The sequence below is a fragment of the Ictidomys tridecemlineatus genome, unplaced genomic scaffold (genome assembly GCF_052094955.1).
Source record: "Ictidomys tridecemlineatus isolate mIctTri1 unplaced genomic scaffold, mIctTri1.hap1 Scaffold_52, whole genome shotgun sequence".
Classification (NCBI taxonomy): Eukaryota; Metazoa; Chordata; class Mammalia; order Rodentia; family Sciuridae; genus Ictidomys; species Ictidomys tridecemlineatus.
In genome coordinates, this window is record NW_027523416.1 from 1,804,249 (window position 1) to 1,829,307 (window position 25,059).

The 25,059-nt window shown below is 39.6% G+C and overlaps 1 protein-coding gene across 1 annotated transcript; it reads left to right on the forward strand.

Moving 5' to 3' along the window:
- Nucleotides 1-413: 413 nt before the first annotated feature.
- On the forward strand, nucleotides 414-24,660 carry LOC120890582 (mitogen-activated protein kinase kinase kinase 15-like). Its single transcript, XM_078036881.1, has 3 exons — nucleotides 414-997; nucleotides 21,812-21,951; nucleotides 24,586-24,660. The coding sequence occupies exons 1-3, from the start codon at nucleotides 640-642 to the stop codon at nucleotides 24,658-24,660; spliced, it is 573 nt and encodes a 190-aa protein (XP_077893007.1). The 5' UTR covers nucleotides 414-639.
- The last annotated feature ends 399 nt before the right edge of the window (nucleotides 24,661-25,059 follow it).

Here is a 25,059-nt window from a genome sequence, read left to right on the forward strand (position 1 = left end):
AGTGAAAGTCAGGACAAACTAGACTCTAGGACCGGGCTCAGGAAGGCCATGCGTTTGGCAACTGAGGATAAAAGGAAGCATCTGCTCTCACCAATGCTGAGTTCAAACTACATCTGTATTTAGTTTGGAATTGAATATTAACGTCAAATCTGTGCTTTGAAAGAGTCTTTACCCTACTTGAAAGCTTCAACTTGTTTAAGAAAAAAGTAATCGGGGCTCCTAATAGTGGTCAGACTAGAGGGATGGAAAAAAAGAAAAGAAAAGAAAAAAAGGCTTGAAATTCCTGGCTCCGCAACTCCAGGAGCTGCCCAGGGGAGGCGGCAGGGGGCGCCCTCCTTGTTCCTGCCCCGTCGCCCGTCCCAGCCGCCCCCTCCGCTTGCCCTGACGTCCCCAGCCCCCGCCTCTTTCTCGCGGGCCTTCAAAGGGCGCTCAGGGCAGCTGGGCTGGAGCTTCAGTCCGCCTCTGAGGGGCCTTTGGCGTCACCTGGCCGCCGCTAGGCCACCTGTTGCTCTCTGGGTCCGCGTCCCAGGAGCAGGTGCCGGGACTGCACGGACGCTGCAACTTGTGGCCCCCAGCGGACTCCCAGCCGCCAGCCACTGGCTCTGAGGAGGTATCCGGGAAGGGCACGCCGGCAGTCACATGGAGAGCGGCAACGGGACGCCCCTGGCTGGGGCACTCGGGGCGGCGGCCGAATCCCCCCAGTGCCAGTTGCCGCCTGGAGGGGAGGACGCGACGGGGCTGGCTGAGCCCGACCGAGCCGCGGAGGACGCTGCAGCTGGCAGCTGCGGCGGGAGCGGGGGCGGGCCACCGCGGGCTCTGCGGGCAATATACATGCGCAGCGAGAGCTCCCAAGGCGGCGCCGTCGGCGGCCCTGAGGCCGGGGCGCTGCAGTGCCTACTTCCGGCCTGCGAGGCTGAGGGCGCCCACCTCACCTCCGTGCCCTTCGGGGAGCTAGACTTCGGGGAGACGGCGGTGCTCGATGCCTTCTACGATGCAGGTGAGGGCGGGTGCCCCCTTTGTCCCCAACCCACTCCAGCTTTCCTTATCCTCCCAGAAGCCATGGCACTCCCTCCCTGGGTCGCTACGCTTAGTTCTCCTCCCCGCTCCCCATACTCCCTGAATTTTGGACCACTAAGGTAGTGTCGTGCCCTTTTAAACATAAGAAAATAGAGGCCACTGGCATTTAGACCCTTTTTCCTTCAGTCTTTTAAAATATCCCATAACCCAAGAAGCAGCCAGTAACCCAGATGATGCTGAACATACACACACACACACACACACACACACACACACACACACACAGCAGCCACAACCCCAGTTCTCCAACTTTTCTCACTCCTGGCATGCCCCATACTGGCATGGGTCCCAGTTGCAGGATTCACATTAGAACCACCTGGGGAGCTGTTAAAACTCTCCATGCCCACCCCAGGCCAGTGACAACAGGGCACGGAAGCCTCAGGGGTGCTTAATGCTTGCTTCCCAGTGATTTCACCTCGCAGCCAAGAGCTGGAATCGGTGTCTTACAAGTGGTGTGGTTTTGCCTCTTAGAAATACTCCAGTATTCTTTTGCACATTTTAATTCCTGGCGCCAACACACACTGATGGTGGGGTGTATTCTACCACAGTGCACAAGCATTCAGGGCTTCAAGGTCTCCATTGCTGGAGTGGCATACTAGGTCTCTAGGTAAGTGTGCCTTGTCAATTCAGCCTTCAAATCAGTACGTCAAGTTGGAAGAAATTTCTCCAGGTGTGCAATGAATTGTTTTTTTCTTTTAATTTTTTTAAGTTGTAAATGAACACAATATTTTTATTTTGTTTATTTTTTTATTTTTTTAATTTATTTTTTAGTTTTCCGTGGACACAGTGTCTTTATTTTATTTTTATGTGGTGCTGAGAATCGAAACCAGCGCCCCGCACATGCCATGCGAGCAGCTTGAGCCACATCCCTACCCCTATTTTGTTTATTTTTATGCGGTGCTGAGGATGGAACCCAGTGCCTCACATGTGCTAGGCAAGCATTCTACCACTGAGCTACAGCCCCGGACCCTGAATTGTTTTTTTTATGGTGCAACTTTGGTGACAAGCTTTTGGCATTTGAGTGACATTTATAAGCATTAGATGTGAGATAGTAATTACCTGGGAATCCTTGTCTTCCCCTGATCAAAACAGAGTAACAGTGTCTACCTTAAACCTAAAATCATATGAGAAGATCAGTGGGGGATTGCCCTTAAATCCTGGGCTTGCAGTCCTGTCATAGTATTTAATTGTATGTGTTTCTGTGTGGTGTTGGGGATGGAACCCAGGGCTTCATGCATGGTAGGCAAGCACTCCACCACTGAGCTACACCCTCAGCCCAGATAATTCTCTTTTTACTGGTGGCAGCATGGATGTGGTTCTTCTGCAGAGCAAATCCTCCCCAACTGTAAGGGGTTGGGGTGTCAGGCTTGTTTAAACAAGTGGCAGCTGGACCCATTGAGAAAACACTCGTGACATTTTTGACTGTACTGAGTATACCTTTCAGCACCTCATCTTTTTGAGAAGTTGTTCAGGAGGCCATTCACTAGAACCACTTGGTTTTCTCCACTTCTGTTCATTCTGCTCCAAGGTTAAAGCTTGAACAGACCCTTCTCTGAATGTCCCTTTTGCCATTAGGCACAACTCTGTCCTCCTGCCTGCTGGTGTCAACTCTGAAAAATTTACTTTTGTGGGACTCTGTGTGTGTGGACACATGCATGTGTACCAGGTCTTCACCTGCTAATAGTGTCCCTTCTAACAGGTTCGGTGTGAAGGCTCAGATATCAAATCTCAGGCTTTCAATTCCAGAGCTACTGAACAAGCACATCAGCTTTGCTTGCTTGTGGTCTAGAGTGCCTTGAATTTTTGATTACATCATGTATCTCTTTTTGGTTAACCTTGTCCTGGTCTTGAATAAATTACTTCTCAATACCTTGTTATAATCAAAATTATTTTTAAAAATATTTTTTTGTAGTTGTAGATGGACAGAATGCCTTTATTTATTTATTTTTATGTGGTGCTAAGGATCAAACCCAGTGCCTCACACATGCTAGGCAAGTGCTTTGCCACTGAGCTACAGCCCCAACCCCAAATTATTTTCATAGTTTTGAAAAAGGATACGTAGTAACTGTGATGAGTGCGTTTATGAATTAAATAGATGATCTCCCCACACCCATACCCACTCCTGGCTTTTTTTTTTTAAAGCATTCTCCTTTTTTTAACCTTTATTTTATTTATTTATTTTTTAAGAGAGAGAATTTTTTTTTAAGAGAGGAGAGAGAGAATTTTTTTTAATATTTATTTTTTAGTTTTCGGTGGACACAACATCTTTATTTTATTTTTATGTGGTGCTGAGGATCGAACCCAGCACCCTGCGCATGCCAGGTGAGCACTCTACTGCTTGAGCCACATCCCCAGCCCCTATTTATTTTTATGTGGTGCTGAGGATTGAGCCCAGTGTCTCGCATGTGCTAGGCAAGCGCTCTACCACTAAGCCACAACCCCAGCCCCATTCCTGGCTTCTTGATCTCTATCCTCACAGCTTTTTTTTTTTTTTAAATATTTGTTTTTTAGTTGTAGTTGGGCACAATACCTTTATTTTATTTATTTATTTTTATGTGATGCAGCACATAAAATGGAGTGACAGTGTCTACCTTAAACCTAAAAGCATATGAGAAGATAAGTGGGGGCTTGCCCTCAAATTCCGGGCATGCAGTCCTGTCATAGTAGTTTAATTGTGTGTGTTTCTACATGGGGTTGGGGATGGAACAGTCGAACCCAGGACCTTGCACGTGCTAGGCAAGCACTCCACCACTGAGCCACAACCCTAGCTCCATCCTCACAGCTTTTTGATATTTCCACCAAAAAGATATAAATCTGCCACTTTGGCTGTTGTATAAAATCCTTAAACTGGGGTTTTAGCATTTGGGTTGCTTCTACCTAGAGGTTCCAGTTTGGTAACCTCTAGCCATATGTGGCTCTTTACATTTAAATTAGTTGAAATGCAATAAAATAGAATAGTTCTTTATTAGACTAGTCCCATTTTAAGTGTTTCATAGGCATAGGTGGTTACTGTGTGGAACAGCAAAGAGGTAATGTATTCCTCGTTGCCAAGGTACCCTTAGAAAATGTTTTTCTAGAAAAAGGAGGGGAGGGCAACTATTGAGCCATCCCAGGTGTGTTTTGAAGGGTCATAGAAGTGACACTTAAGCACTTCTTATCTCCTGTTCTCATAGCAAGTCAAGGCTGAGTTTGATTGTATCTTTCCATCTCTTTGTTCTGTCATATGTGGTTCAGTCTGGGATTGATTGAATGAGCTAAAGAACGTCACAGGCACCTAAGCAAGAACAAGTGGACACTGTTGGGGAAGAAAACTACCCAGCACCTTTTAAAAATTGTGGCAGTATGTGTGTGTGTGTGTGTGTGTGTGTGTGTGTGTGTGTGTATAAATATATAACAAAATTTACCAATTTAACTGTTTTTAAAGTGTGTGTTTCAGTGGCACACTTAAAATGTTATGCAATCTTACTATTTTAAGACTTTATTTTTCAGCCAGGCTTGGTGGTGCACGCCTGTAATCCCAGCAGCTCAGAATGCTGAGGCAGGAGGATTGTGAGTTCAAAACCAGCCTTAGCAATTCAGTGAGGCCCTAAGCAACTTAGCAAGACCCTGTCTCAAATATTTGATAATATTTAGATAAATAAATAAAATAAATAAATAAATAAATAAATTAGATGAATAAATAAAAGGGCTGGGATGTGGCTCAGTGGTTAAACATCCCTGGGTTCAATCCCTGGTACCAAAAAAAAAAAAAAAAAGAAAGAAAAAAGAAAAGAAAAAAGAAACAAAACAAAACAAAGAAGGAACACTCTGAGGCTCACAGTAAAATTGAGAGGAAAGTACAGAAATTTCCCATGGCCTCCTGCATTGCTCTGCTACCCACAATGAGCTCCTCCACTCTCAGCATCCTCCAACACAGTAGTACACGTACACTGACAGGTCATTATCACTCCAAGTCTTTAGATTATACTCTTGGTGTTGTATGTTCTGTATGTTTGGACAAATGTGTAAACATATGTATATGCCATTATCATATCATGGAGAGTATGAGAAAATCCTCTTATGCATATTGAACAATTTGGGTTTTATCATCTCAGATTGAAACTCTGTACCCATTAAATAATAACTCCCTATTATTCAGTTTCCCCCAACCCCTAGTAACCACTATTTTACTTTGTTTTTATGAATTTTTGCCTGCTTTAGATACTGCATATAAGTGGAATCATAGAATATTTGTTATTTTGTGACTGACTTATCTCACTTAACATAATGTCTTCAGGGTTCCCCCATATTTCAGTTTATAGAAATTTTTTTTTAAAGAGAGGGGGAGATAGAGAGAGAGAGAAATTTTTTTTTAATATTTATTTTTTAGTTTTCGGCGGACACAACATCTTTGTATGTGGTGCTGAGGATCGAACCCAGGCCGCACGCATGCCAGGCGAGCGTGCTACTGCTTGAGCCACATCTCCAGCCCCAGTTTGTAGAATTGTTCTTAGAATTTAGTTCTTTTTTTGAGCTGGGGTTGTAGCTCAGTGGTAGAGCGCTCGCCTAGCATGCGTGGGGCCCTGGGTTAGATCCTCAGCACCACATAAAAATAAAATAAAGGTATTGTGTCCAACTACAACTAAAACAAAATATTTTAAAAAAGAATTTAGTTCCTTTTTAAGGCTAAATAATAATGTCACTGTATATATACACATTGTTTATCCATCAATGAGCATTTGGGTTGCTTCTACCTTTGATTATTGTGGATAATGCTGCTTTGAATATGGGTTGTACATTTATCTGTTTGAATCCCTAGTTTGGTTTCTTTTGGTTATATACTCACAAGTGGAGTTGCTAGGGCATATGATAATTCTGTTTAATTTTTTTGAGGAGCATCCCATTTACTTTTAGCAGAGCTGGTGGCCATCTCTTTGTGTCCTTAGCTCCTAGAAAGATCATATTTGATTGGATTAATCTAGCATCTATCATCCATTGCAAAAAGGAGTCCTGAAAACTGTAAAACCTGTCGATTCAAGTGTCAATTGCCTGGTTATTTCCAGTATTACAGAACAAAGGATGTCCCTCTTTTCCTAAGACAAACTGCTTCAGGATATGCCTTTGGTTTGCCTATCTTGTCATTTTACTAGAATCCCTAGTTATGACCTCAGCTCGTGCAGTGTGTTTGGTCTGTATTTTCCAGAGCAGCCTTCAATGCTTGTGAACATAAGACTGAGACATCCTGCAGTGAGGAACCCTATGTGATTTGGTTTCATACTTTCCAGCCATTTTGACCATGGAGACTAGTTCCCCTGGATGCTATAATTGAATATATTTATTATAGTAGCACATGTTGAAATGAGCTCTGAACTGGTAGAATTCAATTTATTATCTCCTGGGAGTCCACCAAGTTATTGATGTAGCTTTACTCTCCAGTTAGTTTGGTGGTTAATGTCCAATCTAAGTGAGGGCCTCCACACTAATTGGAAGCCTCCTTAAGTTAGCTATTAACTGCTCAAATGACAAGAACAGCCTTGTCCATAACTGCCTGAGGCACAAGTAATCTTCCATACCTATTGGGTCTGACTTTGCCTCACTCCTTTCCTCTTGGAACCTCATTTATTTAAAAATTATTATTATTATTTTTAGTACTGGAGATGTAACCCAGGGGTGCTTTACTGCTGAGCTACATCCCCAGTCCTTTGTTTTATTTTATTATTTAAAAAAAAATTTTGAGACACGGTCTCACTAAGTTGCTTAGGGCCTTGCTGAATTTCTGAGGTTGGCCTCAAACTTGCAGTCCTCCTGCTTCATCCTCCGAGTCATTGGGATTATAGGCATGTACCACTGTGCCCAGCAGAACCTCATTATAAATGCCACTTTCTTGACCCCAGGGACTTGCTTCTGATTTTTTTCTTCAATTATGCTTACAGTGATTTTTGTTGTTATTTGTTGGTACAGGAGATTGAACCCAGGGGCACTTAACCACTGAACCACATCCTCAGCCCTTTTTATTCTTCATTTTGAGACAGGGTCTCACTAACTTGCTTAGGACCTTGCTAAGTTGCTGAGGCTGGCTTTGAACTTGTGATCCTCCTGCCTCAGCCTCCCAGGCCACTAGGATTACAGGTGTGTACCACAGTGCCTGACTTTACAGTGATTTTTTAAAAAGTTGTGAAGTATTACTGTTTATAATGTAATGCTTGCATTTTTTAAACATAGATAAAAACCAAGACTAGGACTTTAATCTGCACATTAATCATTTGACTTTCCTCTATGCTGATACCCCCCCCCCCTTTTTTTGATTCTGGCTGGCTTGTATAGAATCAGGGGATAAAAATTGTGGTGGACACATTCTATGGTCATGTATATCTATCTAAAAAGAATAAATTAAAAAAAGAAATTGTGGAGAGAGCTGGGTGGCTGCCACTTATTTGTGCTGCTAAAGTGACCATTACATTCCTTACCTAGGGAGATGTACCACTACTTCTGACCAATGGAATGTAAGTAGAAGTGGTGTTTGTCACTTTTTGGCCAAAGTGTTGCTGCATGTAGTAGGCCTCCCCAAATTCTCCCATCCTTTTTCATGGTCTGCATGGTGACCTTGGAAGCTTCATGTAGAAGACAGTGGTGGCACAAGATGGAAGGTGCTTAAATCCTTGGGTCACCTTTTGAAGGACAGCAGTTGCAACAGGAACATCCATTTTGGATTTTACATAAACAAGAGAGAAACTTTTTGTCTGTCAGTGTACTAAAACATAGATTATTTGTTATAGTGATAAGGTTGTGAAAATCCAGCCTAACTGCTAGAAAATTGTCTGCCAAGACATACTTTGTCAAGAGAGAGCCATGGATCATCTCATGTCACGGATCCTTACTGTTGTAGTAGTGCCTCCATATGGGCTAAGAAAATACAAATGATATGCTTGAGGCATTAGGTTAATAACAGCCATGTGAGGGGAGGCATTTTATTTCCTTTCACAGTTTCATCAGTTTTGGAGGCTGGGTAAAAATTTCTTTTTTTATATTAAATGATTCTGTAGTGACTGTTGGTTTTTAATCCAATAATGATATTGGCTTTCTATAAAAATAGACATGTTGCCAGGCACGGTGGTGCACACCAGCTCAGGAAGCTGAGGCAGGAGGATGATAAGCTCAAAGCCAACTTCAGCAATTTAGTAAGGTCCTAAGCAACTTAGTGAGACCCTGTCTCAAAATAAGAAGAACAAAAAGGTCTGGGGATGTGGCTCAGTGGTTGAGTGTCCCTGGGTTCAATGCTTAGGACCAAAAAGAAAAAAAAAAGAAAGAAAAAGAAAACCCAGGAGTTAGTCTTGACTCTATCATTGCTCATTGCTAAATCTGGTTTATTATTTCCAAACTGATTCTCAAATCTGCCCATTTCCCTTTGTGCCCTACTACCATCATCTGTCATCTAGGTTACTACCAACAGCTTTTTAACTGGTCTCTCAAAGCTGGGCTAGTCTTTTTGGGGATGGGAGGTGGGATACCAGGGATTGAACTCAGGGGGACTTAACCACTGAGCAACATCCCCAGCCCTTTTTATACTTGGAGACAGGGTCTCACTGAGTTGCTTAGGGCCTCGCTAAATTGTTGAAGCTGGCTTTGAACTCACGATCTTCCTGCCTCAGCCTCTGAGCAGCTGGGATTACAGGTGTGCACCACCACACCTGGATCCTAGCCCTTTTAAAAAAATTTGAGATAGGGTCTCGCTAAGTTCCTTAGGCTGGTTTTGAACTTGCAAACCTCCTGCCTCAGTTTCCTAAGTGGCTGGGATTACAGGCATGTGCCACAGCACCCAGCCCTGGGCCAGTCTTGGTATATTCAAATCCATGTTGTCTGCCTAGAAGCCACTGTAGCTAAGCCCCCCTCCTTTACCCTGCAGTCTTCCTCTGGCCAGTAGCTATTCAGCATTCACAGTTGAGTTCTTCAGGAAACCTTCTCAGACTCCTCTACTCCTCCCTGCTAGCTTTTGCATGCTGAGGGGTTCTTTCCTAGCAGATAAGACAATTGCAATTAAATGATTACTGATTTAATGATTGATCTTCTGCCAGAGAGCAAACTCTTCAATGTAACAGATGCAGTTTTCTTGATCCTGGGACTTTCTATCCTTTTTTTTTTTTAAAAGAGAGTGAGAGAGAGAGAGAGAGAGAGAGGAGAGAATTTTAATATTTATTTATTTTCTTAGTTCTCGGCGGACACAACATCTCTTTTTGTTGGTATGTGGTTCTGCTGAGGATCGAACCCGGGCCGCACACATGCTAGGTGAGCGCGCTACGGCTTGAGCCACATCCCCAGCCCCCCCCTTTTTTTTTTTTGTACCAGGGATTGAACCCTGAGGTGCTTAACCACTGAACCACATTCCCAGCCCTTTTTATATTTTATTTTTGAAACAGGGTCTTGCTTAGTTGCTTAGGGCCTTACTAAGTTGCTGAGGCTGGTGTTGAACTTGGGATCCTCCACTCTTAACCTCCAGGGTGGCTAGGATTATAGGCATGTCACCATACTTTGCTTATCCTTCGGCTTTTAGTGGATTCAGATGACACTTGATTTCTCCTTTTGAGATGAAGCCAAACTTATTGGATGCCCTTAAAAGAAATTCAGAATAGAGTTTCTGTTGGTAACCTTGTTGAAAATGGTGGCCAGGACATAGGCATTCTGCACTTATGCCTTTATTAAGAAATAAAGTATGTCGTAATGCTGTTTCTGAGTCTGAACCTTCCTCAGTAGTACATGTCTGATAGAAGAGACTAACAGAACTTACTGGACACACCGGAATGAAACACTGGCTTCATGTGTATGCTGCACATGCTGGTTCTTTATCTTTTTGTCCACATTTTTTATACTGTGTTATTTTCTATGATATGATTATGGTTTTACTTTAAACAAATATAATGGGAATTATAACTCAGAAGCTTTCTTGCTCTCTTCCTCCCTGCTTCAAAAAGTGACCTGGTACACAGCAATAATTTCACTCCCAGGGACCAGGCTGCAAGATCCCCTATCCAGACCTCAGAGCTATGTTCTGCCAGACCTGAGTACTGGCTGGACCACAGGGGTCGGGAGGGGTGGGGGGTGCTTCCTTTCCATGCCACTGCTACTCCCACATTAAGCTGGGAACTTTCCTCAACTTTTAGTCACATGGGCCAACTTTGATGAAAGAAGCATTTTACTTGCAGCATTTAGTTGATTCATTGCCGATCACCTTGAGCACATTTTAGAACTGACATTTGTGGGCTGGCCCGCTACTTTATTAGCTATTATTTGTTACTAGGGCAAAAAATGTTTTCTTTTCAGTGGTCAGCTGGCATAGTTTTGGAATATAAGCCATAAGCTTTTTAAATTATTATTTAAAAGCCTTCTACATATCAGGTTTGGAGATGGGTGGTATTCAACTCTTAGTCAAATAATAGCTGGCATAGGACTGAACTTCTACAGAGTAGCCTGGAAAAATTCATGTTTCTCAATACTTTGTGCAGATTTTGAGCTATTGGGTGTGGCAGAACTTGGCAGGAATGCCTGATTGTTGTTGGGGTTTGGTTGTTGATGGTTGTGAGTTGGGGGGTGGTTGCACAGCAGAATGGAGTGGTGGGCCTTGGAAGGAAGCAGCGCTCATTTGGAAATCAGGGTCTGCAGGAGGGCAGCCCAGGGGCCAGGCAGAATTGAAGGGGAGGGAAAGAGAAGGTGGTGAGAAGTAGGAGCATTTGATGTAGATAAGTTTTTCCCTCTTAAATGTTTTATTTATTATGGAAAATTTCAAGCATGTATATTACCCAGCTTCAGCAATTATTAACATTCTGTTATTCTTTTCTCTTCCTCTACCCATTCACCACCCCTACTTGACTATTATACTTAAGTGTTTTAATGCAAAATGTATATACATTGAAATACACATCTCATCTGACTTTGAAAAATGATTAACCATTTGTAACCCAAACCCCATAACAATACAGAACATTTCTATCTTCCCAGAAAGTTCCCTCATGTCCCCTCTGATGCATTCCTTCCTTTACCCCCATTGTTGTTGACCTCAAGAAATGATTCATCTATCACTATAGATTAGATCAGCCTTTTCTAGAGTTTATATAACTAGATTCACACAGTGTGTATTCACAAAGTGTGCCTGGCTTTATTTGCTCAGTATAATGTTTTTGAGATTCATCCATATTACCGCAGGTATCATAGTTTGAGTTTTTTAAAATGTGAAGTACTATTCCATTGTAATAATATACCACAATGGTTTCAGCATTCTCCTATTTGATGGACATTGGGGTTGCTTCTAGTTTGGAGCTAATACAAATAAAACTGCTAGGAACATTTATGTGTAGGTCTTTTTGTGGACTAATATTTTTTATTTCTCTTGAGTAAATACCTAGGAGTAGAATGGCTAGATCAAAGTATAGGTATATATAGGAAACTCTGTCCCTTTGTCTAAAGTGGTTGTACCATTTTATATTCCTAGCACACATGTGTGACAGTTCCAGTGGCTTTACATCCTCACCAACATTTTGTATTATTGATCTGTTCAATTTTGGCCTTTCCAGTAAAGGAGGTAGAGATTTCTCATTATGGTTTTAATTGCCTTTCCCTGATGATTAATGATGTTGAGCACCTTTCCATGCACTTTTTTGACATGCAGATGTCTTCCTTTGTGAGGTGTCCGCTTGAGTCACCTACCCATCTAATTGGGTTTTCATCTTATAATTGAATTATGAATTCTTTATATTTCTAGATTTAAATGCTTTGTCAAAAGTATATTTTGTGAGCATTTGCTCCCAGACTGTGGCTTGCTTATTTATATACTCAGTGGTGACTTTTGATGAGCAGAAGTTTTTATTTTTGATGTAGTCTAATTTAGCATATTAATCTTTCATGATTGCATACTCTATCTGTCTTATGAAACCTCCCAGGTGATGGCTGTGCAAATAGTCTTCTGTGTACTTCTGAAAGCTTTATAGTTTTATCTTTTACATTTACATCTGTGATTCCTCTCAAATGAAGTTTGACACTGGAGACTTTGATAAACCAAGCCTGAAACCTTGCTTCAAACATATTGGGAGACAAGGCTTGGCCAGGATGAGCTTTCAAGGCACTTGGATTCCAAATCGTAGAACCACAGCTACCTCCTTTTCATCTCATCATCCCCAAAAGTTCTGGAGGCTCAGGTTGCCCTTTAGGCCAATGGCCCATCTGCCTTTTGGAGAAAAAACTTCCAAAACAAAACAACACATGTACTATCATTGTGTCCCACTGGCTCTGATAATACAAGTGGTACACGTCAAAGGACATTGGTATTAGGCACCAGAGTTTGAATTTCTACCCTATCCTTTATCATTTATTGACTGGATGACCTGGATAACTTAATCTTAGTCTCATTTTTAAAATCTCCTATGTAGTGAATTAAGCTCAGTGTCTTGAACTTGGTAAGTGCTCCATAAATGCTTGTTATCCTTACACCCTTACCTTCTGCCCCCATCAATAAGTGTACCAGAGCTTCAGTTTATAGAATGAAAGATGCTTTGGGCAATAAAGATTGAAGGCTCAGCGGGCATGGTTGCACATACCTGTAATCTCAGCTCCAGAGGCTAAAGCAGGAGGATTCAAGTTCAAAGCAGCCTCAACAACATAGTGAAACCCTGTCTCAAAAAAAAAAAAAAGATTCAGGGCTTGAATCCCTTGGACAGATGGCCCATCATCAGGAAGTTGTGTCATATTATATTCCTGCAGTTTGTAAGAAAAGTTTAGAGGTTGGAGATTACATCCTAACTCCATTCTTTGTCCTGTGCTAAAGAATGGAGGTGAGGAAAAAGCATAAAACCCTACTTTGAATACGCCTCTTAATTTATCTTTCTATCGAGGTATATATATATGTGTGTGTGTGTATGTGTATATATGTATATATATATATACACATACACACACACACACACATATATGTATATAGTCTTGAGTGTACTTCTGAGTTTTCACTTACTGAACACATTGTATACCTAGCACCCAGATCAAGAAAGTGGATGCCAACAGCATCCCAGCATGTGATTGTTGCCCTTTTCTAGCCTTACCCCTGGCTAAGAGCAACCACTATACTGATTTTACAGCAGCATGGGTTAGTTTTACCTGTTTCTATACTTTCTATTAATGAAATAATAGAGTTTGTACCATTTTAGTGTTTGGATCCTTTCATTCACTTATGTTTGTGGGATATCTCTATAATATCAATATAACAATAATTTGTTCAGTGTCATTCTGTATAGCATTGTGTAAGAGGATGCCACAATTTGTTTCTTTTGTAAATGAACATTAGAGTTGGTCCCAGTTTGAGACTTATAAATGGTGCTTCTATGAATATTCTAGTACTTGGTTCTTATTGGTTTTGACAGCTTTATTGAGATGTAGTCCAGTCATCTAAAGTATATAGTTCCATGGGTTTTAATATATTCAGAGTTCTGTAATCATTACCACTATCTAACTTATTATTATCCCCAAACAATAACCCATTCATGCAGGAACTACCTGGAGTCTCACAGAACTGTATTAATCCCTTTCAAGGGCAGCAGCTACAATGACCTAACCACCTTATACTAAGGTGCCCCCCTTAAAGGTTTCACTACCTCATGACCACTGCACTGGAGAGCAGTCCTCCAGCATATGAACCTTTTGGGGGCCACATGCCAACTGTATCTAAACCATAGCAGATGCTTAATTGGCCTCCAATGTATCCCATCAAATATTTTGTTATGAGCTTGCAGCAAAGACAAATTTTGATGTTTAGAATGATTCTTAGATTGGCATTGGATTTCACACGGCTAAAGCTTCAAAACTTGTTGGATGAGTTTGTTAAAATGTGTTTTATGTCTTAAGAATGAGACTCCTGTATCCAAAAGTGCTTCTGCTTTCTCAGAAGTAAATAATTACTGCAAAGTCTCTGGTTATTGAGGCATGCTTGATGCAAATCATAAATTTTGCACATTCACTGTCAAATGACCACCTAAGAAAAAGGAAATTGGTATGTGAAAAAAAATTAAGAAAACTTGAAGGGGTAAGGACAACAACTGATGACCCCATATCCCATATTCCTGAGTCACCACCACTACCTGAACTCAGTTCCCCCCACAGTTGGTGGGGACAGACATCAATGAGGAAACACAGGACACAGAATAGGTGAAATCAGCATTCATGCAAATGTCTTGATTGGTTTATGATGATCTTTAAGGAGCAGTTGGTTTTATTAAGAATAAAAGGGTATTGTTGGAGAAGTAAATGTAAAAGCAAGCCATGAGTCTTCTGGTGTTGACTGATGTTCGTTTTAATGAGTCAGAGAACAACTTAAAGCAAAGTCCCTTTTCTTTTTTTTTTTTTTTCAAGGACTCTTTTCTACAATTTTGTCACTATGAAAGAAAAACTCAGTGGTACATTTTTCATGGTTTGCAGTGTGTGGTAGCACTACATCAAACTCTGCTGGGCTCTAAAATTGCATGTAGCTCAAAGGTGAGATAAAGAAGAGGTGGAAAGAAGAGCTTGTTATCTGCTGGTCAGAAAAGGTTTATAAGAAACTTGTCTCAAAAATTTGCCAAAGACATTTTTTGCTTTTGCACAGAAAATAAAACAATTAAAAGCATGAGGAGAGATCCTACTGAATGGGATCTACAGATCTTTGCCATCTACTCCTCAGATAGGGGATTAATAACTAGAATATTTAAAGAACTCAAAAAACTTAACACCCCCCCCAAATAATTTGATTAATAAATGGGCAATATAACTACAGAGAGACTTTCTCTCCTCAAAAGAAGAAATAAATATGCATGGCCAATAAATATATTAAAAATGTTCAACATCTCTAGCAATCAGGGAAATGCAAATCAAAACTATACTGAGATTTCATCTCACTCCAATCAGAATGGCAGTGATCAAGATAGTGTTGGTGAGAATGTGGAGAAAAAGGTACATTTAATATGTTGTTGATGAGACTGCAAATCAGTACAACCACTCTGGAAAGCAGTAAGGAGATTCCTCAAAAATCTAAGAATGGAACTACCATATGACCCCGCTATCCCACTTTTCAGTATATATTCAAAAGATCTAATATTGGCATACTGCCACATCAATGTTTATAGCAGTGCAGTTCACAATAACCAAGCTATGTAACCAGCCAGGTGCCCATCAACAAGCAAATGGATAAAGAAATTGTGGTATATATACACAATGGAGTTTTTATTATTTATCATTTTTATGAATTATGCATAACCAATATTTTGTATAACCATAATTCATTAAAAATTTGCCTAAGAAATGCATGGCAAAGTGATCCTGTTATAAAATGGTTGAAGAAACCTGAGAACAAGTCTTTGGGTGATGAAGATGAAAATTTGAGGTGGTGTGTTCAAAGGCTGCTGGGGAACCAAAGTTGGATCTGGGAGGTGTGAAAACATGGATAATATTGGTGTCATTTAAAGCAATGAACGCAACCTAGCCTGCAGTATAATGCAGCTCATTTTTTTCTGCATTGTTGGGTGAAAGACAAACGTGTTTGTGTGAAAGATAAAGCACCTGAAATCATACAATACTGTGTTTTACAATTATTTCACTGGGAGTGGTTTGAAATTAAGAGCCCACTAAGTCCATTTACCTCAATGAGTAAATATAGTTTGCTTATATATGCCATGTCTCTTTTGGAAAACCTAGTGGTGGATACATGTTGATCACACCTATATAGCTACAAAAATGATTTATATTGGTCATTCTTATAAGAAAAAATAGATACTTGGAAGCAAAAGATGGACCAGATATAGTTTTCTGGTGTCCCCACTCTTCCCCTCCCTCCTCCTAGTTAAACATCAATAGTCAAAGCAACTATTACCCATCTATTGTGGCACTAGGTAAGGATTTGCTGACCTCTTAACACTGAATTGGTAGGTTGACACATTTTCACAAGATTAGAAGATGAGATTTAAATGATAAAAAAATTCCAGACCACTGTTAAATTAGTGTCTTAGAAATTTTAAACCATGATAGAGCATTCTTTCAATTGGCCTAACTTGAAAGAGTGTTAGCAATGAACAGTAATGGATAATGTCAGATCTTTTTTGGTACTGGGGATTGAACCCAGGGGTGCTTAACCCACTGAGCCATATCCCCAACTCTTTTTCTATTTTATTTTATTTCATTGTTATTATAATTTTGGTTTGTTTCTGGGGATTAAACTCAGGGCCACTTGACCACTGAGCCACATCCTCAGTCCTATTTTGTATTTTATTTAGAGATGGGGTCTCACTGAGTAGCTTAGCACCTCACTTTTTGCTGAGGCTGGCGTTGAATTTGTGATCATCCTGCTTCAGCCACCCAAGCCACTGGGATTATAGGCATTTGCCACCATGCCTGAATCTATTTTATTTTGACATGGGGTCTTGTTGAGTTGTTGAGGGCCTTGCTGAGTTGCTGAGACAGGCCTCAAACTTGTGGTCCTCCTCCCAAGTCATGATAAAGTCAGATCTAAATTATGGTAGGAGTTAGTCAATATATCTTCTGTCCAGTAAATTTGAGCTTTTTTAAAAGGGAGTTTTCAGATGTCCAATGTTGCAATTAAATCCAATCAGATTTTTTAGAAGTGTCTTTGGTAGGAAACTTATTCTAAACCCCAGATATTTACATTTAGACAAAACCAGTCTTATTTATATTCTTTATTTATTTTAGTCTGCTGGGAGGAAGATCGTCTTATGGGTAAGCTGGAGTATATTTAAAGATTGGCATGAACCAGTATGATTACAGAACTTCTCTGGTAAATCATTCACTAGTGACTATTGTATCATTTTGTTGACTAATGCTTTACTACAGAAATCCAATACTTATAAACCACACTAAAAATTAGTCTTATAAAATATGTAACAAAAATTATGTTCGAGATGGTGTTCAAAATATTTTTTGTTGATTTTTTTGTTTTTTTGTTTTTGCATGGTGCTGGGGTTTGAATCCAGAGACTCATGCATGCTAGGCAAGTGAGTTGAGCTAACCCCAAGGCCTCCAAATTTGAATGAACTAAAAGCCCATATATATTTGATCTTATTTTATATTAGCATGTTTTGACATGATTATAATTGATAAATTGAGGGGTGCTTCAATGTAAAATTTAAATGCTTTCCAGCTAAAGTGTACTTTTTACTGGACTTGGCTTTTTGTAGTCCCCCATGGTATATCACTTTTTAAAGTGTGTTAAACCTTGGTAGATAGGGATGTGTTCATGCCTGCCTCATGATCAAGGAAGCTGGGTTATACTATGCAGGCTTCTTTGCCAAGGCTGGCCTATATCACTGGGAACTAACTGGAAAGTAATGACTACTAGGAACATAGGGTATATTTGGGAATGAATATCTGAATTTTATCTCTTCCTTTTAATCTATGATCTTTTGCCTAGTATTTAGCCTGATATATCCATTGTCTTCCTCCTCAGTGGCTTGATTTTAGAAAGTGAGTCAGGACAGCAGTAAGTCTTATCCATGCACTGGGGAGAATAGGACTTGGGGTCAGGAAAGTGAATTTGAGTCCTGTCCTAGCTGAGTGAACTTGAGCAAGTCTGTTAACCAGTTTGCATTTAATTTGCCCACCTGCAAAATGAAGCCAGTATTTGCCCTGCCTGCCTCTCAGTGAGGTGCTTTTGAAATTCACCTGAGGTGTTTGGAAGGATTTAGTAAATGACAGACCATGTGACCATTGTGATCATTAAAGCTTTGAATGAATTGGTAGTCTCTTTAGGAAAACAAACCTGGAGGCTTTATATATGATTAAAAAAATTCAGACCACTGTTAAATTAGTGTCTTAGAAATTCTAAAAGCAAGCCAGTTGAATATTGTCTGGATATAAATTGCTTAAAATAGGGCTTGGTTTATGGCTCAGCGGTAGAGCGCTTGCCTAGCACAGGTGAGGCCCTGGGTTCGATCCCCAACACCACATAAAAATAAATACATTGTGTCCAACTACAACTAAAAAAATTAAATAAAAATAAGTAAGTAAGTAAATAAATAAATAAATTGCTTAAAATCAATTCATGCTAGTAGCCTGTGTGACAAATGTCAAGCAAAAAAATTGTGTTAAATTTGAGACAGTTTTCCTACTGAACATGAATTGTTCTGACTTTTTATTTTAAGTAGCAGCATTGACCTATTTTAATTGGCACTGGTAAGTCACTACCTCTGGAGTGGAGACATAGAAGAACTTCTGGAGGTAGTAAGGTCCTAGAAGTACAGGTCTGGAGGTACTACAGGTCCCAGTATAGAATGTTGAGAAGGCATAAAGAGGAAGGTTTTTTGTGTTGCCAGATAAAAACTTAATTTACTTGGCAAAAAGCTACTCCACCAAGCTCCAGACTGCCTATAAGTCTATGGGAGTTGGAGGCTGCTGTCCTGCGACCCTGCACTCTGCCCTTCCCTACCACTTTCCTTTGTTTCCTCTCCTTTATTAACTAAAGATAGCAATCATTGTGGCCTTGGAATTGGTATCTTATGTTGCCACTTTTAAAATAGCATCAGTATGAAATTCTTCATTTTTAATTTTGAGTAGGTAATGGAGTCCAGGGAACAATCATATAGGCAGAATGTCTAATTTACTCAGCTGCAGTGTTATTTTTGACTCTGAGCAAACCTCTGTGGGGAGCAGAATTATCCATTTGAGATAAATTAGCCGAGCTGTCTTGTCAAGTGTTTCCTCAGCATATGCATTTGTCCTATCATTAGCAACAACCTCTAAAGGGTGAATTTGAATGTGATTGTCTCCTGTTTAAAACTTCTCTTGATTATTTAAAAAATAGTTTTGTGTGAGGCATGGATACTATGACTATTTTATTCTCTGAGTTCTCATATTGTAGCAATGCATCCTAAAATATTTGGGAATAAAAGGATATGGTAACTGGTATTTGCTTCAAAATAATATGGAAGGGGGTGATATGGATAGCACTGGAGTTATAACAGAGCTTATCATGAGATAATAATTGTTGAGGGTGAGGGACTCTTATGTGGGTTTCCTACTCTTCTCTCAACTTTTATATATATTTGTAGTTCTCCATTAAAAAAAAAAAAAAAACAACCTACCATTGTTTTCCACTGCCTCAAGGTAGAGTCCTGCCCTCTTAACATGCTTGGAAGGCCCCTTTGCCAGTTGGTACTTGCTAGTCCAGATTCATCTCCTAAGGTGTTCTGGCCAGGAAATTAACATTCACAACCTAACTTGTCTCTGACCTTTTGCACTTGCTGGTCTTCCTACAGCATTCTTTCCTTCCCTTTCCATTCCTCCATTGTGCCCTCATTTACCTTCCTAACTCTTATAGATCCTCTGGCCACAGACAGCATCACTTCCTCCAGACTTTCTCTGACTGCTCTCCGTGCTTGAGTGGTTAGGCACCCTCCTGGGAGTTCCTCTCTCCCAGTTTCCTTCACTTTAGCCCCCTTCACAGTAGCTCTGTGTGCACTTCCTTCTAGTTCCCTGCATAGTACTGTACTTTTTTTTTTTTAAGAAAAGGATTATGCCCCATTCACACTTCTATCCTTGATACCCAGCACAATGCCTGGTATATAGTAGGCAATCCATATATAATAAAGAATAAAAGTGTCAATTGGTGACACTTGGCCTCAAGTCTCCCAGTGTCTCTGCAGAACCTGTGGAGCCTGGTGCTGATGTGGTTTCTACCTACCTTCTTTTTTTTAATATTTTTTTCAGTTGTAGTTGGACACAATACCTTTATTTTATTTATTCATTTCTTTTCTTTTAAAGAGAGAAAGAGAGAGAGAGAATTTTTTTAATATTTATTTTTTTTTAGTTTTCGGCGGACACAACATCTTTGTTTGTATGTGGTGCTGAGGATTGAACCTGGGCTGCACGCATGCCAGGCAAGCGTGCTACCGCTTGAGCCACATCTCCAGCCCTTATTTATTCATTTCTATGTGGTGCTGAGGATCAAACCCTGGGCCTTGCATGTGCTAGGCGAGCGCTCCACCACTGAGCCACAACCCCAGCCCTCTCCTTATCTTCTTGTTTCCTCACACTCATACACTTGACACCCACAACTCATCTCTATTCCATTTCATCAGAATTTTCATTGACTTGCTGTAAGTCACAGTAATGTGAGCAGAAGTTTGGACATTATATTTCTGTATCTCTAGTGCACATAGTGGGGAACCTCCCATGAAATTTGGAGCTCTTGCATCATCTCAAAAAATTACAAATTTTGAAATGGTGTCTAATACTACTAAGCAAATTTAAATGTTTGTGATTGATACAATAATTTGCTCCTTTTTGAATAAGTTTTCATGACAGGACACAACTTTAGGAGACATTTTATATTTTCAAGTTGATGATGGATATGTGAATGAGGAGCTACGGCACAGAAATGTTTATTGTAGCATCTGGACATAGAAAAATAAAAATGAATAAAATCTCCAGATAGGATGGATAAAAAATTGTGATCTAATTGTGATTCAATGGAAAGCTGTATAGAAGTGAAACTGAAGGAACTGGAGCTAGATGAACAAGTTGGTTGAATCGCATCAAAAAGTAGCAAGTCAGGGCTGGGAGTGTAGCTCAGTGGATACAGTACTCACCTACCACACATGAGGCCCTGGGTTCAATCCTCAGCACCCCACACACACAGAAAATACACCTATCCTGAAACACATTAAACCTTTAAAAAGATTGCTTTAAAAAAATAGCAAGTCAAGAGGTTGAGGTTGTGGCTCAGAGGTAAAGCACTCACCTCACATGTGCAAGGCCCTGGGTTTGATCCTCAGCACCACAAAAAGTAAATTTAAAAAAAAAAGTATTGTGTCCAACTACAAATAAAAAATAAATAAATAAATAGCAAGTGAAAGAAAATACAAAAGGTACTATTTATATAAAATTCAAAGACATATAAAGATGAACAACATATTATTTAGGAGTTCATAAATAGAATATGCCTATACATGTCTTTACATACTGTCTTAGCCTGTTCAGACTGCTATAACTGAATACCATAGCCTGAATGGCCTATAAACAACAGAATTTTACTTCTCATAATTCTGGAGGCTGGGAAGTCTAAGATCAAGGTACCATCAAATCCACTGTCTGATGAGAGCCCACTTGCTGGTTCATAGCCTGGATCTTCTCACTGTGTTCTCACATGGCAGAAGGGACAAGTCAACTCTCTGGGGCCTCTTATAAGAACATTAAACCTATTCATGAGAGTTCTTCCCAAAGGCACCATCTCCAAATATTATCACATTGGGGATTAGATTACCACACACAAATTTAGAGGGGGACACAAACACATGTGCAGGGAAATGATAAATCCAGAAATGAGGATAGAGATCTCCTCTGGGCAAGAGGGAGGAGATGTGATCAGGGGAGTGTATATGTAATGACTTGGGCTTACCTGGGTTTTCATTTCATTATACAATATGCTTCATAAATAGGCAAACTATATTTGATATATATTTCATAAGAATGACATTAAAGATAAATTCATTAGCTGATTTTGAGACTATATTCCTATCACTTTAAAAAAGGAAGAGGGTTTTTGTTGTTTTTTTAAAAATTCTTACTTCTTTTCTTCCACAGTTCATGGGTTAAGTGAAATCAAATCATTCCCCAACTCTACCTAAAAGGTTAATGGTAGAAATACAAATTGCCATGGCTCCCTGTTAGTTATCAGTAACAAGTAGATTAAGTAGACAGATCATCTGTCCTCTCACTCCCATCCCTCTCTTGTTCATTTCAGATGTTGCTTTTGTAGACATGAGTGACTTCTCCAGACAGCCTTCCCTCTTCTACCATCTTGGAGTCCGTGAAAGCTTTGACATGGCCAATAATGTGATCCTGTACCATGATACCGATGCAGACACAGCACTGTCACTGAAGGTAAAGAACATCGTTCACCTTCCTCTGAGTGCATCATTTTGGAAAAGCAGAATTTTATGTCAAGCTGAAATGTAACATAGCACAGGAATTATATGTGAGAAAAGTAATAAAAATTGCTTTTGCAATACCTTTTTTCCTACCACTGGTTCTACCTCACACTTATAAATTTCTGGCTGCTCTGTGAGCATCGTTGCTACATTATGCTTTTGCAGGCAACCTGAGCACTTCCAGACTCATTAGAGAAAAAGCAAAAAATATTCACTTCCATTGACACAAACATACTACTCTGAATCCCTTTGTGGACAATTTGATCCAAACTTACATGTTATAAAAATTAGTTCTTGACTTGGATAATGACAGGGATATATTTAACAGTTACCAAAATAAGCAGAAAATTTTACCATAGATATAATCGACATTTAATTTGTTATTATACTCTAATCTGAAAACATAGCAAAACTGAAAACAAGTGTATTCCTATACATTTCAGTAATATTGAGAATTTCTGAAATGTATTTTGGCAAGATTGAAACAAACATTTTTTGATAATATAGAACATTTAAAAAATATCTTTATTTATTATTTACGTGGTGCTGAGGATCGAACCCAGTGCCTCACACATGCAAGGCAGGTGCTTTACCACTGAGCTACAGTCCCAGCCCATATAGAACATTTTTAAATGCTTATATTTTCAAAATATAAATGTCTGATGTGCGTTATTCTAAAATTCTGCTAATATTGTTGAATATCTTAGAAAATCCTGCTTTATGTTAAATCATTTAAAAATTAATAGTTTTACAGCACTGTTTCTCAACCTTGATTGCACTTTAGAATTACCCAGAGAGCTTGTAAATATCCCAGGAGCCAGGCCACACCCCAAACAATCACGTCACAATCTCTGGGGTGTGCTGCACAGGCATGGGACTTTTTTAAACCTCCCAAATGTGCAATCAGGTATGAGAACTAGTGGGTTTAGAGATTGGTCTTTACAGACATCCTTTTTAAGTGTCCAACTCCCTCAGTACTGTAACAAGACAATTTTATGCCATACTTGGGCTGTGTGTGTGTGTGTGTGTGTGTGTGTGTGTGTGTGTGTGTATGTATGTGTATGTGTTTCTTGTTATTTAATATTAACCAAATTTTTCTGGGTTCTATATTGGTTTGAGATTATTTCCTGATAGAAACACCACCTGCTTCTGTTGTATAATCTGTATTATGTGTTAAACCTCACATGCATTTTATGTAGATAGGTGCTCTGTAGTTATAGCACATAGTGTATTTGAAGAAGTCATTTGTATGACAGTGAAAAAAAAGAAACTTATCAGTGTGCTTTATGTTGTAGAATAGTTTCTACAGTTTAGAAACATATTTAAAGTCTATAAGCCAACCTAAATAACTTTAGAGATTTAGATATTAACTGCTGCTTTTACTGATTTTTCACTGTGCTTAGAAGTATTTAGAATACTTAGAATTTAGAAAATATGAAAGTATATAGATTATTAATCTATACTTTGATGGGAAACATGAAATTTTAACATTTTTTCCTAATTCAATACATTTTTCCTCAGCTGTGCTTTAGAAAAGCCCTCTGGAAAGTTCTATGATCTAGATAATTTTAAAATTATTTTACAGGGCTAGAGATTGAAAATTTTTGATTTTTAACGAATCAGACAAATATTTCCTACAATGGAAATGGGTAGTTAGTCATTCCAGAGGAAGCAATCTGAACTTCTTATCAAAAATAGAAATCTTGGGCTAGGAATGTGGCTCAGTGGCACAGTGCTTGCCTAGCATGTGTGAGGCCCTGGGTTTGACCCCCATCGATGAAAAGAAAGATTCTCTGATTATATAAAACTTGTTTTACAGGGCAGATATTTAATTATGTTTTCTCTTGCAGAAATGTTGGTTTCTAGCATATAAATAAATGATATATACTCAAGGTCTGCATAACCATCCTGTTGTTAAGTGGCTAAAATGGACATGAATTTGAACCTGCCTAGACAGTTCTAATAGGGTGTCAGGAATACTTCCAGTAGTACTCTTTCTGTAGGAAGGGTGACCATGGTGTTTCTGCAGCCTTTGCATTGATCTATTCAAACCCCAGGATGGCACAGTGTTTCCCAAGTGCTTTCTTACTGTCACTGTCATTCTTCTCTGGGAAGGTGGGATGCAGAGCACTCGGTGCCACAAATATGAGTCTCAAAATATCTTTTGGGGGGTTAGAGCTTTAGCTCAGTGGCAGAGCATTTGCCTAGCACATGTGAGGCACTGGGTTGGATCCTTAGCACTACACAAAAATAAACAAATAAAATAAAGACATGTTGTTCACCTACAACTACAAAAAGTAAAATAAATCTTTTGGACAAAAGTATTGTCACTGATATGGGAAAACCATCATAAGCAGAAATGCCCTCCAGTACTTCCAAAGCTAAACAATTATGGTTAGTTTTCCATAGAATGTGAATTTTTTGATTATCAGAGGTTCATTTCTATTTGAAGCTTTCAGATGGTGGGGGTTCAAATGATTAATTCTTGTTTTAAGGTGGGCACTATATGATGTGGGGAATATTGACTAATGCTTATGAAAATTAACTGTTTAGAAAAACTATGTTCATCTTTTGTTTTTCTTTTCAGGATATGGTAACTCAAAAAAACACAGTAAGTATTACATTTTCAAATTTTCAGCCTCAAAAGTGTAAATTTTTTTAAAAATATAATTTTTTAGTTGTAGATATACACAATACCTTTATTTTATTTGTTCATTTTTATGTGGTGCTGAGGATCAAACCCATTGCCTCACACATGCCAGGTGAGTGCTCTGCCACTGAGCTACAACCTCAGCCCATAAGTATAAATTTATAAAATATTTGCCTGAAAATATCACAGGTAGCAAGGTGATTTCTAATCACATGTTTGTTGTTTCTAAGGAGGACAGTTGGAAACCCTCTATCCCTCAATCCACCAGTTAGCTTAGGCCCCACTTGGCCCTTTGAAAGTGTGGGACAGAAGGCAAGGTCAGACAAGTGTATATTCTTTATTACTTCATAGGGCTTTGAGCTTGGAACCACCTAGGTATATCCTGAGCTGGACCTGCACTCCCATGGACCA